Source organism: Lathamus discolor, chromosome 5 (assembly GCF_037157495.1).
Source record: "Lathamus discolor isolate bLatDis1 chromosome 5, bLatDis1.hap1, whole genome shotgun sequence".
Taxonomy (NCBI): domain Eukaryota; kingdom Metazoa; phylum Chordata; class Aves; order Psittaciformes; family Psittacidae; genus Lathamus; species Lathamus discolor.
The window spans coordinates 13,799,765-13,812,045 of NC_088888.1; the positions used below are offsets into that span (position 1 = coordinate 13,799,765).

Consider the following 12,281-nt stretch of genomic DNA (forward strand, 5'->3'; position numbering starts at 1 on the left):
TCCAGTTCCAGCCACCTATGATGGGCAGGGACACCTTCCACTAGACCAGGTTGCTCCAAGGCCTATCCATCCTGGCCTTGAATGCTGCCAGGGATGGGGCAGTCACAGCTTCTCTGTGCCAGCACCTCAGCACCCTCACAGGGAAGAATTTCTGTTTAATGTCTACTACGAATCTATACTCTGTCAGGTTAAAACTATTCCCCCTTACCCATGCCACTACAGGCCCTTGTAAAAAGCCCCTCTCTAGATTTCTTCTTGGCCTCCTTTAGGTACTGGAAGCTGCTCTAAGGTCTCCTCAGAGCCTTTTCACCAAGCTGAACAATCCCAACTCTTATAACCTGTATTCATAGAAGAGGTGCTGCTGATTTTTGTTGTCCTTCCCTGGACTCGTTCCAGCAGCTCCACCTCCCTCTTGTGCTGTTGGCCCAGAGCTGGAGCAGGACTGCAGGGGGGATCTACCCACAGCACAGTAGGGGGTCAGAATCCCCTCCCCTGACCTGCTGCTCACGCTGCTGGTGATGCAGCCCAGCACACGGTTGATTTCTGGGCTACAAGCACACACTTCTGGCTCATGTTGAGCTCTCATCAACCAACGCCCCAAGTCCTTCTGCTCTCAATCCAGTCCCTGTCCAGCATGTACTTGTGCTTACACATAAACAACTTAAGTCCTTCGACTTACTCTGACAGCCGACTGCAGACGGCCTGACCCCCACCTGAGGCAGCCCACACCTACAACTTCATGGCAGCAAAGCCGGGCCCGTCCAATAACCTCAGCCAGTCACCCCCCCTCCTCCCCAGGGCCGAGGCCCCCCGCTCCCCTCCAGGAGCTACTCCCGGGGCACGCCTCCCCCAGGGGACCCAGCCGCGGCCCCGCCGCTACCTGCTGCGTGTCCAGCTCTGTCTCCGGCTGCAGCCGCCCGGGCAGCTGCGCGGGGAAGCGGCTGCGCGGCAGCAGCACGGTGTCCCGGGACGGGGAGTCCTGTTCCGCCGCGGGCTGCCGGCTCTCTGAGGCGGCGGGGCGCGCCCATCCCCAGCCGATTCGCGCTCGGGCCTGGGCCCGGGCCCGCGCCAGAGGCGGCGTCCACCAGGCCCGGAACATCCTCGGCTGCTCCTACGACGTGCGCGGGGGAACACTTCCGCCTGCGCTACGGCACGCGGTGGCGACGACGGGCCGCTGTAAAGGACATGCCACGGAGCAACGCGTTTTCCTCCAGGCCTCGGAGACCGGGCGAGAGCCCGGAACAACGCGTCAGCTCTCAGCGGAGCCGGGAGGAGCTGGGGTGCTTCGGGCTTGGTTTGTAAAGACGCCTCCCTGCCGCGATCGGGGCGAGCTCTGCCTGAAGCGGGCGGCGCCTGTGAGAGGTCCCGGCTGCTGCTGCGGCGGCGCGGCCTGGACTCCTGTTCCCTCGGGGCAAAGGACTCACAAGAACGGCTCCCAGCGGGCTCTGGGCTGCCGGACGCTGCTGGTGAGCGAAGGGGTGCCGGGGACGCTGCCGAGACGGAGGGCAGCACGGCCGGGACGGTGAGTTTGCTGCGGCTGCCGCTTGTGCAGCATGGTGCAGTGCTCGGCTAAATGCATTGAGAGCGCGGCTCGGTAGTATGGCTGGTGTGCGCTGCTCTGCCGCGCGTCACCGCCAGGAGCCCTAATGACAAGAGAATCGGGAACAGGCTTAAAAAAAAATAACGATTCTTTTCAATACAAACTCAAAAGGCCTCAGAGCACTTGGGTGAGATAAGGTAGCACAGCCATTTCCCCCTAGAAGTGGCATTCCCAGTCCTAGCCCGAGCCCTAGCCCGCTTCTGGGTAAATATAATTTCCTCACATTACACAGAATGAAAAGTTTATCTTTTTCGAAACGTGAGCCAAAGTCTGTCGTAAAGGAGTAGAGAGCTCTCATCACCTGGGCTTTGAACAGTTCAGGGAAAGAAGTTCAGGCTCAGCACACTCACGCAAAAGCAAGCTCTGCATGCTGTCCAGTGCTTTGAGACATCCACCTTCTCCTTTCATTAGAGGAAACTATAGCTGTTTGCAGAACATTGCTTTGGTTTTCAAATAATACACAAATTTGATTTGAAGGCTAGCTGCTGTGCAATCTTTGTAAACTGTACAGCTTTATAAGAGTCAAACTTGTTTGTCCACAGCAAGCCATATATTCTTGGGTTTATTCATAGAATCACAAAATCAGGTATAAGACCTGTAAGCTCGTCAAGTCCAACTATTACCCCAGCACTGACAACGCCACCACTGAACCATGTCACTAAGGGCCTCATCTACACTGTTTTTGAGCGCTTCCAGGGATGGTGATTCCACCACTGCCCTGGGCAGCCTGTTCCAATGCCTGAGCACCTTTCTGGGGAAGAAATTTTCCTTTTACCCAGTCTAAACCTCCCCGGCACAGCTTGAGCCCTATCACGTTACTTGGGAAAAGAGAGCAGTCACCTCCTAGCTCCATCCTCCTTTCAGTCAGTTGTAGAGAGCAACAGGGTCCCCCTGAGCCTTCTCCAGGCTAAACCCCCCCAGTTCCCTCAGCCGTTCCTCATCAGACTTGTGCTCCAGGCCCTTCACCAGCTTGTGGAAGTAAGTATTGGACATTGCCCTCATCAGAAAGAGCCATAAACTCATAAATAGGCTACTTAATTTGAGATAAAAAAGTTAGAGATGAGAAACTTATGGACAACTAGTGCATACACTTACCTAACCAAGAAGGTCCAGCACACCAGAAAATGTGCCACATAGGAGGTACAGCTCTGTAAAAATTTGAATTGCAGCAATAATGTACTTCGCACTTAGTTAGTTACTGTGTATGGGGAGGAGGGGGTGCTGAACCTCCCATTTTAGTTTCTCATAGTAAATCTTGTTTTTTATAAGAATATTTCAATGTTAAGATTTGCTTAAAGATTTCAGGTATAGGTTCACTACAGAAAGTGTTTGTCTGCCTTAAGAATGTCCAAGAAAAACGTGCCAAAGAAACATCTTGGGTCGAGCTTCAAGAACATGACAGTATTTCTGTACTGTTTTCTGAGGGTTTTTTTAACTTATGAAATCATTAAATAAATCAAGCCTTTAAAATAATAAAGTTTAAACCTTATTTTACAAAGCAGGATCAAATGCATAATAAAAGGTCAAATGAAGAATGAGAAGCTGAGCATCAAAATCTTAATTATCCTCTTCTGAGCTGAATTCTTTAACCCAAACTTCCCATCTAATATGCTTATTTTCACTCTCTCTCAGAAGTTCTAATATTCCAGATATTTTCAGTATGGAATGAACTACATTCAACTTTCCTTCCCTTTAACTTGTTTCACATGATAGTATATACTTAAAATAGTATCTGTCTGCCCATGTGTTATGACACATATTTGCTCTACAACTTTCAATTGTTTGAGAGTTGCTTTTTGCCACAAGTAGCATTTCGGAAATCTCCTCTGTAACCATTGTTACCAGTCGAAGATAGACCAAGAGTGCTTTGGGTACGGACCCTGGCTACTCTGCAGGACTCCAGAGCACTTTGCTCCCATCCATGAGCAGTAGGTCATAAAAACCAGTAACAGCTGTGCTTTTTGAATGTACTTACACAATGACTCTTAGCTTCAAAGATCTTCTGGCTTTAGAGGTACCCATACAGTCTTTGTAACGTGCTGGAAAGGTTCTTAAACCAGCTAAATTAGGTTCTTTTGATACCTCTAACATGGCTGTTTGCTGTAAACTGTAAAAACATGAACTTGAGGTCCTATCACTATCATCTACAGTAGCTAGCCTTATAACCTCGTTGCATTATACTTTACTGAGTACACTATACTTGAGATTTCTCAAGCAAGAAAGAATATTGTCTAATAACCTGCTAGTGCAACTTATGCAATACTTGCTGCAATTCCTGCAAATATTGGTTGTGAGGAAAGCCTATATAATACAGTCTTCTATGTGGTGATTAATGAGTCCCTCTGTATTTTTCTAGCTCTGTGCTCAAGAATTAAATTGGAATTACATTGCATGTGTAAGCCCAACCCAAAAAGCATGTAATCTACACAGACAGAAAGAACTGACAGGAAAACATAAAAAGCAATTAGCTCTGAATTTGAAAGACTACAGCCTGGTGATCCATACTTCTTTTTCCTGAGGTAGAGAAAAGCTGGGAGGAATGGATGATTGCCAACCTTTCACAAGTGATAGTTGTTCTATTTGGGAACTGAGGGCACAGTGAATTGCACTGATGTATGCTGGGGAACAGATGCAGAGGATTACAGTAGGAAGAACTACAGGACATGCAGTGTTGAGGGGAAGAATCACAGAATAGTTAGGGTTGGAAAGGACTTTAAGACCATCTAGTTCCAACCTCCCTGCCATGGGCAGGGACACCTCACACCACCTCACACTAAACCATCTCACCCAAGGCTCTGTCCAGCCTGGCTTTGAACACCTCCAGGGATGGAGCACTCACAGCCTTCCTGGGCAACCCATTCCGGTGCCTCACCACCCTTACAGTAAAGAATGTCCTCCTTATATCCAATCTAAACTTCCCCTGTTTAAGTTTTAACCTGTTACCCCTTGTCCTGTCACTACAGTCTCTAATGAAGAGTGCCTGCCCAGAATCCTTATAGGCCCCCTTCAGATATTGGAAGGCTGCTGTGAGGTTTCCACGCAGCCTTCTCTTCTTCAGGCTGAACAGCCCCAACTTTCTCAGCCTGTCTTCATATGGGAGGTGCTCCAGCCCCCTGTTCATCCTTGTGGCCCTCCTCTGTACTTGTTTCAACAGTTCCATGTCCTTTTTATGTTGAGGAACCAGAACAGAAGATGCAATAGATTTCCTTAGAAAAAACACGAGAAGTTAAATACTGAAAGGATGGTAAACTTTAGATGAACAGACTTCCACATACAAGTTTGCAATATCTGTGTATCATTAGCCTAATTTGTGCCCACAGTTAGGCCATCTATGAAAAACTTGTTTTACATTTCAACCAATGGACTAGTAGTAGACTACACTTTTTCTAACATTTATGAATTTCTATTGCTTTTCTTGTTTAATGTCAGATTTTATTTTAGTGAGAACTAGATTTATCAGACAGAGCACAGGTATTTGAAAACTTGTCTGAAGTAGCTTTATACATATTTAATGTATTTTTCAAAAAGTCAAAGCTCACTTCATTACTGCTCACTGGAAGTAACCCACATACCCCCTCCTACTCAGCTCTGTCTGTTTGGAATATTAACTAAAATATTTTCTTTCTTGTCTTCTGTTGAAGAGAGAAACATACAAGTGGTAAATGCTCCATCCTTGGCAGTGTTCAAGGACAGGTTGAACAGAGCCTTGGGCATTATGGTCTTGTGTGAGGTGTCCCTGCCCATGGCAGGGGGTTGGAACTGGATGGTCTTAAGGTCCTTTCCAACCCAAACTATTCTACAATTCTAAGTTTCCTTTTTGTTTCCTTTCAGCTTTCAGCATGGCTTCTCCAGCTCTGCTCATGCGTGTGGTCGCCTCTGCATATTCTGCTGCAGAAAAAGCTGCAACAATTGTTAGAAATGTAATGGCTGCAGGAGATCTGGGCATAGTGGAGAAGGTATAACTTTTACTTTGTTCTAATATAATTTCTCTTACTAATGCTAATTTAGATACAGGTCAAAGTGGTATTTTTGAAGATCAGCAAATAAGGAAGGAAATACAGTCCTCGCCTCTCCAATACAAGAAATATTCCTGATTAAAAGATTAAAAGAGCACTGGAAAAGTATCTTTTGACAGGTATTTCTAAAGAATGTTTGGACACTTAAAAGAAACACCTCAGTTTTGTCCTGATTTTCTTAACAAAACACAAGCTTTGGATAGCATGTCAGTTTTGCTTTTCCCTTGTATCTGCGATCATACCTGTATTAATTTACTCTGTACATAGTGCAGTATTTGCACAAATACATATCAGTACAACTGTACCACTGCATGAGAAGAACACAGCATGTAAATATTGTTCTGATATCACAGCAGTCTGTTTTAGCCTTGGGGTGTACAGAGAAACTGTCTTGTTTCAGTTTTTAGCCTGCCTCTCTCAGGATCATTTACTAGGTTGATGATTTATTTAATTAGACTTCTTTTTCGTTATAAGGTAGATATTCAGCATGACATATGGGCCATTGTACTGCTGGGTTGTTTTTTTTTTGTTGTTGCTTTGAAACATACAAATTCCCATCCATCCTTTTACAGACAGGAGCCAATGACTTGCAGACCAAAGCTGACCGACTGGTACAAATGAGCATTTGTGCTTCGCTGGCACAGAAGTTTCCCAAGGTGACGATCATAGGAGAAGAAGTAAGTACCTAGTTTATTTCATATGAACAGTTTAGTAACTTGCAGTGGAATCTGTTTGGCAGGTGTTAAGAAATAACCTATTAAAAATACTAGCATTCCATTTCACCTTTCCATTGCATTAGCTTTGTCAAGCAAGCCACATGTAAATCCACAGTTCTAAGGCAAACTGAGGTGAGCCTAACATCTTTTCCAATAATTCTAAGAATACTTTTGTTAGGAACTGTCCAGTGATGAGGTAACTGAGGAACTAATTGAAGTTGGTCACTGTGAAGAAATCCTGAAGAAAACTTGTCCTGCTCAGTACACAGGAATTAAAGAGGAAGAGGTAATGTGGTAATGCTACACGTCTTCATATTTTACATTGTTATATTACTTACTGATTTCAGCTAAGAACGTATTAAGAAAAAAGGTTATTCCAGTGTTGCAAGCTTTTCTTTTTGGTTGGAAAACTGAAGTGTCATTTTGAGAATCACACCTCCAGAGCCAGACATGCTGCATATTCCTGAGGTGCAATAGTGGGAAATGGACATTTGCTTCCTGCAACTTGTGATTCAAATTAATTTATCTACTTCAGACATAATAATGTCACTTCCATGTCAAGTTTAAGCCTTCATACCTCTATAAAGATATTTGCTGAGAAGTTCTAGTTAGTTTTTAAGCTTTTTGTGTAAAGAACTTTTTCTGTATTTACTCCTGTAAGGAAATGAAAGCACTAAAGGAAAATATATATTTCGCATGATAACTTCCATCATTTGTATTTGTTAATGTCCTTATTTTTGTATTTTTAAAGCTTGTAATATGGGTTGATCCCTTGGACGGAACCAAGGAGTACACTGAAGGTTGGCCTCTCCTTTAATTCTGTTGATTTAAACCAAAAAAGGAATGTAATAAAGTAGCATGCACATGTAGATAGTTATATGATAGGAGTTACACACAATATTGTTTTGCAAGGCTGATGTTGTTTCTTTACTTCGAGTTCTATGGATTTTTTCATCATTCCATTCAGTATTGAATATTCCTGATGGAGTACTGAATGCCCATCAGTTTTTATCATTTCAGGGAGCAAAGGGCCGCCTTTGATTGCTGGCAGATTTCCTTAAGCTTTAAGTCAAACTTACAATTTCACATATACTTTCAATTGAGGGGCTAAATCACACAGGAATGCCCTCAATCCTCCTCTTTGAACAACTCAAATACCAGAGCTGTATTTGTCGCCCTTTCAAAATAAAACATCTCCTTCAAATCATAATTCTTCTGAAACTGTTTTCAGTAAAGCCTAATTTGTGTCCTTAGAAATAGACCCTAAAATGAAGAAAACAAAAGAAAACCTCCAGAAACAATATGCTGAAACTTCTTGCTGCATCTTTTAGTTGATTAATGTGAAATCTTTTAGGCAGATTTTTTTCCCCTTTTCAGGAAGAGAGATGTACAATTGTCAACAAATTGTTAGTTTTGAATACCATTAAAGAAACCACACCGCAATTAAAGAAGAATGTTATCATGTACTTCCATTTAGCTATATCTTTAAATTTCTTCCTCATTTTGTGTTAATTATAACATAGTTCTATTAAAAGAATTCTATCTGGGGCATTTTTTTTTTTTGCAAACCTCAAGGGTAAATGACTACAAAAATTATATCAACCAACTTATTACACCTGAAAATCCTGATTAGTATTTGCATTTTTAAGATACCACTCTGCTTATCAGGACATCTGTTGAAGGGGCTCTTTTTAAATATATATACTGTCTTTTTAAAGCATAACTACATTCATGTGATTTCTGTACAGGTCTCCTTGACCACGTAACAGTTCTTATTGGAATTGCTTATGGAGGCAAAGCAATAGCAGGAGTTATTAACCAGCCATATTACAACTATGAGGTATTAAATGCATTGATTTGTTTAAAAGCATTAGATGATTTCTGACTGTCTCTTCTAAGCCTTTTGTAATTAGCACGCTTTCAACTGAAAAGCAGCACATAGTGGACTTAATGCTGGATTACAAGGTGGTGTTTTTTTAATTAAATATATACAATTTTGAATGTTGGTTTCCAGGAACCGAATCTCAGGGATCTGCTAACAGCTATACTGAATCCTGAGGCTTGTGTAATATACTGTATATTGAATATATGCTGTACATATTGCTAAAGTAAATACAGAGTACATGCTGTAAAATAAGTACAGATCAGTGTTTTTGCAGTCTTTGCTAAAAACTCTCTAGTAAATCCATGCAGTAGGTGCATTTGTGATACGTGGTAACTGCCATGTATCTGCAGCCCTGTAGCAAAACCAAGTGTACCTGTTAGTGACAGATGGGTTACAGTATATCACGCTAGGTTTCAGGAATAAGTCTAGGATGGCCAACCTACAAGCATTTAAACATGTTTTGAGATTATATCAGTATTTAGTGTGATGGGGAAAAAAGCACATGGCACAGCCCGATTGATTAAACTCATTAGAATTTAAAGAAAAAGCTCATGAGTTGATGTAGTGCATATCATCAGCTGATTCTATATGTTCTGTGATATGTATGACAAAACATTTAAAATGACATGATATTTTCAGTTACAGATTGTGCCTGAAGTACAGAAATATACAAATATTAACATCAGTCATTGGAGGCAGAATGTAATGCACCACAATGTCACAGATAAGAAAAGGGTAAACAATGTCCTTGCATTAGAGGCAATTTCTCTGAGCTCTAGAGTAGTTTAAATGTATAACCTAGTATTAGTATTATACTCCCTGATATGCAAAGACATCTCTAAGTAGTCCTTCCATTTGAGCTTTAAATGCTGATCACTGTGATTAACCATCACCTCGACCTTTTTTGTAGGCAGGACCTAACGCTGTGCTGGGACGGACAATCTGGGGAGTCCTAGGCATAGGTGCCTTTGGATTTCAGCTCACAGAAGCACCTGCTGGGAAACACATCATTGTTACCACCCGTTCTCACAGCAGTGCCCTGGTAAATGAATGCATCAGTGCTTTGAATCCAGACAGTGTCATCAGAGTTGGAGGAGCAGGAAACAAGGTATGAAAGCTGTAAATCTTTTATTACTGGGAGGTGGTACCTTTGGGAAAAAAAAAAAAAAGAATTTTTAAAGAAATCACTTACTTGCATAAATATACAGGAGATTTCCTCCTCCTTTCCTAGGACAACTTCTCTTCCTAGCATTCAGTGTGCTTTGAGGTAGAGAGAATTTAGTACAGGTATATTGATAACAGTGGTCATGCTGGTCGTAGCTCAGGTCCATCTTGCCCTGTATTTTGTTTCTAGGGGAGAAAATAAGATGTTGTAATAAAGACTAAATGGGAATTCAATTTAATCACAGCTATTAGACATTTCCTCTCATTCATGTTAATACAGTTTTGGTTCCAACTATCTAGCAGCTTATATGAAAGGATAAACATAAAAGCACTCAGCGATATTTCCTTTGCAGAACCTCTCTGCATGCAGGGAATACTCATTTGCTACAGTTTTTAAAGCTTTCTTTGTCATGGCTGTCAAAACCAGACTCTCCAATCTTTTTTCTCCAACTTACGGAAGGCACAAATTGGCACCAACACAACGTGGAAGATAATTTCCACTTTTATTTATTTAGTATTTACTTGCACAAGTTGGGAATCCTTATTTCTGAAACCAAGATCAGATTTTCATCTACTAGACTGTATTCATAACAATCCGAAATAGATCACTCAGAATGGTAATACACTATACCTTTCTAAATCTTAATATAATTTCTTGTAATATTGGAAAGGAGATGGCTGGTGTTCCTTTTCTGAGAGTAAGTACATTAATAAACTGATCTAATCCCTGTTTACTGGTGTTAGTTTTACCCATTTCTAAATGCCTAGTTTCTTTGCAATGATTGCCACTTTTTATTCCTAACAGGTCATTCAGCTTATAGAAGGCAAGGCATCTGCTTATGTATTTGCCAGTCCTGGGTGCAAGAAATGGGATACATGTGCACCGGAAGCTATTCTACATGCTGTGGGAGGTAAGTTAATATCATTCAAAATTCTAAGATAAGTGAAATGTAATTTAAATTTACTTAACACTTTTCACAGGGAAAAAAAAAAAAAAAGAAAAAAAGCCCTCTGAAATCAACAGTAGTTCCAAAGGGATAGGCCAAAATAAATGGCTTTTTTCTGTTGGCTACTATTTCACAGTAACATCACACTGTCCTAAGTGGATGTAGTAGTTTAGTGTTAGTAACATTATGTAATATGGGGACAGAGAATTCTTTAAAACAACAAAAATAGGCCAAATAATGCAGTTGTTCTTTGAGTCATTCGTCAGGGATTGTAGTGACACGACAAGGGGTAATGGGTTTAAAATTAAACACGGGAGATTTAGGTTAGATGCAAGAAAGAAGTTCTTTAGTGTGAGGTTGGTGAGGCACTGGATCAGGCTGCCCAGAGAAGTGGTAAAAGCTCTATCCCCAGCAGTGCCAGGTTGGGCAGGGCCTTGGGCATCATGGTCTAGTGTGAGGTGTCCCTGCCTATGGCAGGGGGGTTGGAACTGGATGATCTTAAGGTCCTTTCCAACCCAAACCATTCTATGATTCTTTGTAATTCAGTAAAATTAGTGGTCTCCAGCCAACATAAGCCACTTCACCTTTCTAGGGAGGAAGAGGTTAGAGAAGTTACAAAAAGTCTCACTGACAAGAACTTGAATATAAGTATTATTATACTTTTTCTGCTGTTTATGCTGATAAATGGGGTTTAATCTCCTAAATTGTCAAGCGATGATAACTGGCTTTATAATGACATTATCTGCAGTCTCTAGTGTTGATCATTGAGATAGCTTTAAACAGGCTAGCTCAGGCACAAAAAAACCCAATTAATCTGGGGCAGCACAGGGCTGTATTTAGCCTCCTTGTTATTTAGGTATGTCGTGGTTAAATTAGCTTGCATAAAGATCGGTGTTGGCCTTGCTAAGTGATTTCTAGAAACTAGTTTAAAACCAGCTAAGGTATTTCTATATTATGTTAGAGTTTGTTGTATAGGCTTACCCTGGCTTTTACTTGAACTCAAGATACTTCTTGCTTTCCTGTCAATGGCAAATGTAAAAACTATTCAGGAAGCATTTTAGTTAATCCATAAGAGAGAGGTTGTCTTTTCCTGAAACACAAGGAATGTAAATGAAAGAAAGTAAAACCATTCGTTATTTGATTTCAGTCAGTACAAAACTGTTGTACTTAAACTGGGAGCAAAGATAGTTCACATCTGAAGACAGGCATGTGTACAACAAAGACTGTTTTTTTAGTTGTATCACTTGCACTAATAAAGTAGATTCTCCAACTCTTGTTTGCTGGATTATTGATTTTCTTTTTTTTTTTTTTTCTTCCAGGCAAGATAACTGATATCCATGGAAATTCATTTCAGTATAACAAGGAAGTGAAACACATGAATTCTGCTGGGGTCCTTGCTGCTTTGAGAAATTATGACTATTATGCCAGTCGTATTCCTAACACTGTTAAACAATCTCTTGTGCCTTGAAACAATAAAGCATCTTCACTTGGCCTGGCAGGCTGAGAAAGTGAGCTTGGAGAAGAAAGCGAGATGATAACTGAGCCTGAAGTATGTTTTAGAGAGTTTGAACTGCATTCTTACATTAAGGTGTTCAATAATTTCAAATTGCACACAAAATCAATATGTATATGTTGGATCAGATTGTTTTGCTGTGTTTAGCAGAAAACATCAAACCAGTCACGTTTCTTGGAATACGTGTTTTCCAATATCCTTTGGCAGTATTTGTTCTTCATTACTGTGTTTAACATACTGCTGATCATAACAGTAGAGTCCAAAAATCATCTTAATAGTCAGGGCACAAAATCATGTTAAGTCATTTTTCCTGATGTTGCTCAATGTTTTTTGTTGTATGTAGTGAACAACAGTTTATTATGTTAAGTACAAATGGACTAAGAATTTGCCTGGATGGATTAGCCCATTTATTATAAAGTTCACAGTTTTGATTCTTAGAA

General features: G+C 41.4%; 2 protein-coding genes across 3 annotated transcripts in view; one reads left to right on the forward strand and one right to left on the reverse strand.

Annotated features, from left to right (window-relative positions):
* IARS2 (isoleucyl-tRNA synthetase 2, mitochondrial) overlaps positions 1-1,556 on the reverse strand; it is a 30,172-nt gene extending 28,616 nt beyond the window's left edge. The window contains exon 1 of the mRNA XM_065679850.1: positions 881-1,556. Coding sequence (XP_065535922.1) covers positions 881-1,099 — 219 coding nt within the window. The 5' untranslated portion in view covers positions 1,100-1,556. The remainder of the gene's footprint in view (positions 1-880) is intronic.
* On the forward strand, positions 1,138-12,281 carry BPNT1 (3'(2'), 5'-bisphosphate nucleotidase 1). 2 transcript variants are annotated; one of them, XM_065679851.1, is made up of 9 exons: positions 1,138-1,522; positions 5,432-5,556; positions 6,189-6,293; positions 6,511-6,618; positions 7,084-7,132; positions 8,081-8,172; positions 9,128-9,325; positions 10,187-10,292; positions 11,648-12,281. In XM_065679851.1, the coding sequence occupies exons 2-9, from the start codon at positions 5,440-5,442 to the stop codon at positions 11,794-11,796; spliced, it is 924 nt and encodes a 307-aa protein (XP_065535923.1). In that variant the 5' UTR covers positions 1,138-1,522; positions 5,432-5,439; the 3' UTR covers positions 11,797-12,281. The 2 variants fall into 2 exon arrangements, with proteins under 2 accessions (XP_065535923.1, XP_065535924.1); XM_065679852.1 differs by lacking the exon at positions 5,432-5,556 and adding an exon at positions 5,609-5,735 and having other exon boundaries at positions 1,139-1,522.

Coding starts and splice junctions, on each gene's coding strand:
- BPNT1 (XM_065679851.1), top strand. CDS start 5,440: ATGGCTTCTCCAGCTCTGCTCATGCGTGTGGTCGCCTCTGCATATTCT. Junction 7,133..8,080: donor AACCAAGGAGTACACTGAAG/GTTGGCCTCTCC, acceptor ATTTCTGTACAG/GTCTCCTTGACCACGTAACA. Junction 9,326..10,186: donor TTGGAGGAGCAGGAAACAAG/GTATGAAAGCTG, acceptor TATTCCTAACAG/GTCATTCAGCTTATAGAAGG.